At 31.6% G+C, this 1,552-nt stretch overlaps 1 protein-coding gene across 1 annotated transcript in view; it reads right to left on the bottom strand.

Moving 5' to 3' along the window:
* LOC107472950 (cytochrome P450 71D11-like) overlaps positions 1–1,092 on the bottom strand; it is a 2,635-nt gene extending 1,543 nt beyond the window's left edge. Inside the window, 2 exon segments of the mRNA XM_016092479.3 lie at positions 213–636; positions 638–1,092. Coding sequence (XP_015947965.1) covers positions 213–636; positions 638–1,092 — 879 coding nt within the window.
* Positions 1,093–1,552: the final 460 nt, after the last annotated feature.

Raw genomic sequence — 1,552 nt, 5'->3', positions numbered from 1 at the left:
AATATTAAACTTTACATATTTTTTCTATAATATTTTTTATTAGTAAATTTAATATATCCCCTAGCTAAAGGCCTAAACCTTTTATTTTAGGACAAAAATATCTACTTTGTTTTTAGTTATTTGGATAACAACATCTAAAACAAACTCTAGGTTTAAAAAAAAAGGAATAAACTAAAGATATTCTCTATATGCAAGAAAGTGAATATACTTACAAAGATTATAGCCTTGATATTGTTGTTTGTTAAGGGAAGATCCACATCACTACTATTCCCCTCAAATTTCAACAGAACATCAACAAGATCCTCCACTTCTTTATCAGTTCTTGATTGTCTATGATCATCGATGATGATCTGTAGTATCCTATCAACTCTCCAATGCAAATCCTCAAGCTTTGGCCTCATCCCAGTGAGGTTCTGAATCCATTTAGCCGATGGAAACAAGTATCCAATGTAAAAACCTCCAGCCAGCTTCAAAACCTCTCTAACAACTTTAATGAACTCTTCTGGTTCATTGTACTTCTTGCCAAATGCGGCCATCGAAGTAATAGAAAACATCAATGATATAATTTTTTGACTAAGATTGATAACGGATCCTTCCTTGGAAGTAATCCCTTTGATGAGGTTGTTGACCTCTTTCAGTTGGCAACTGTGATTGAACGCGTTTCGCGCTTAAAATTTCCGTAGTACATATCTTACGTATCAGTCTCCAGTATTCGCCATATGGCGAAAATGCTATGTTCGTGGAACCATAGAACACCACATCTGATGCTAGAGAGTACGGCCGTGATGCGAAATTCGCATCATGAGTTTTCAGTATCTCTCTAGCATACGCTGGTGAAGAAACAACAATGAAAAAGATTTCACCAAGTTGAAGATGCATTAAAGGTCCATATTTTTGTGCTAAGTCTCTTAGTTTTCTATGTGGTGCAGAACCAACAAGGTTGAGCATGTTTCCTATGATAGGTAGCTTCCATGGTGATGGGGGTATATTTGGAATTTTGTGGGTTTTCTTGGCATTGTTTTGTTTGAGTGCGGCAATGATGGAGAGGAACAAAGAGAAAAGGGCTACCAAGTGATAAATCTGAACTTCCATGGATGGATATGAAACAAAGGAGTAAATAAGGAGTGAAAAGTTTGAGGTTTGCTGAACGCGGCAATTCCAAATCTATGTATATATAAGGGTGGAAATTCGTGCAGTCGATTTTAAGTGAACTTAATAATTGAAAATAGTTAAGTGAACTTAATAATTGAAAATAGTTAGATAATTTGACTGATTTGATTAAATTTTTTTTTAATGGTTCTCAACTATCAACTTTACGTGAAGTCGAATGCATCTAAATTTTCACCATATATAAAAAAAATTAGGTGTCCACTAAAATTAGTAATTAGTGTAAAATATATTAAAATATAAATATATATTAAAAATAATTAAATAATATATTTATTTATGTATAAATATATTAGTGATTGATTTTAGTATTAATTTTAATATAAAAAAAAATATTTTTAGAACATGCTAATCATCTAATATTTATAAATTAATTTTTAATAAA

The sequence above is a fragment of the Arachis duranensis genome, chromosome 1 (genome assembly GCF_000817695.3).
Source record: "Arachis duranensis cultivar V14167 chromosome 1, aradu.V14167.gnm2.J7QH, whole genome shotgun sequence".
Lineage (NCBI taxonomy): Eukaryota > Viridiplantae > Streptophyta > Magnoliopsida > Fabales > Fabaceae > Arachis > Arachis duranensis.
The sequence above is the reverse complement of the archived record's forward strand: the minus strand, read 5'-3'. Positions and strand labels throughout refer to the sequence as shown.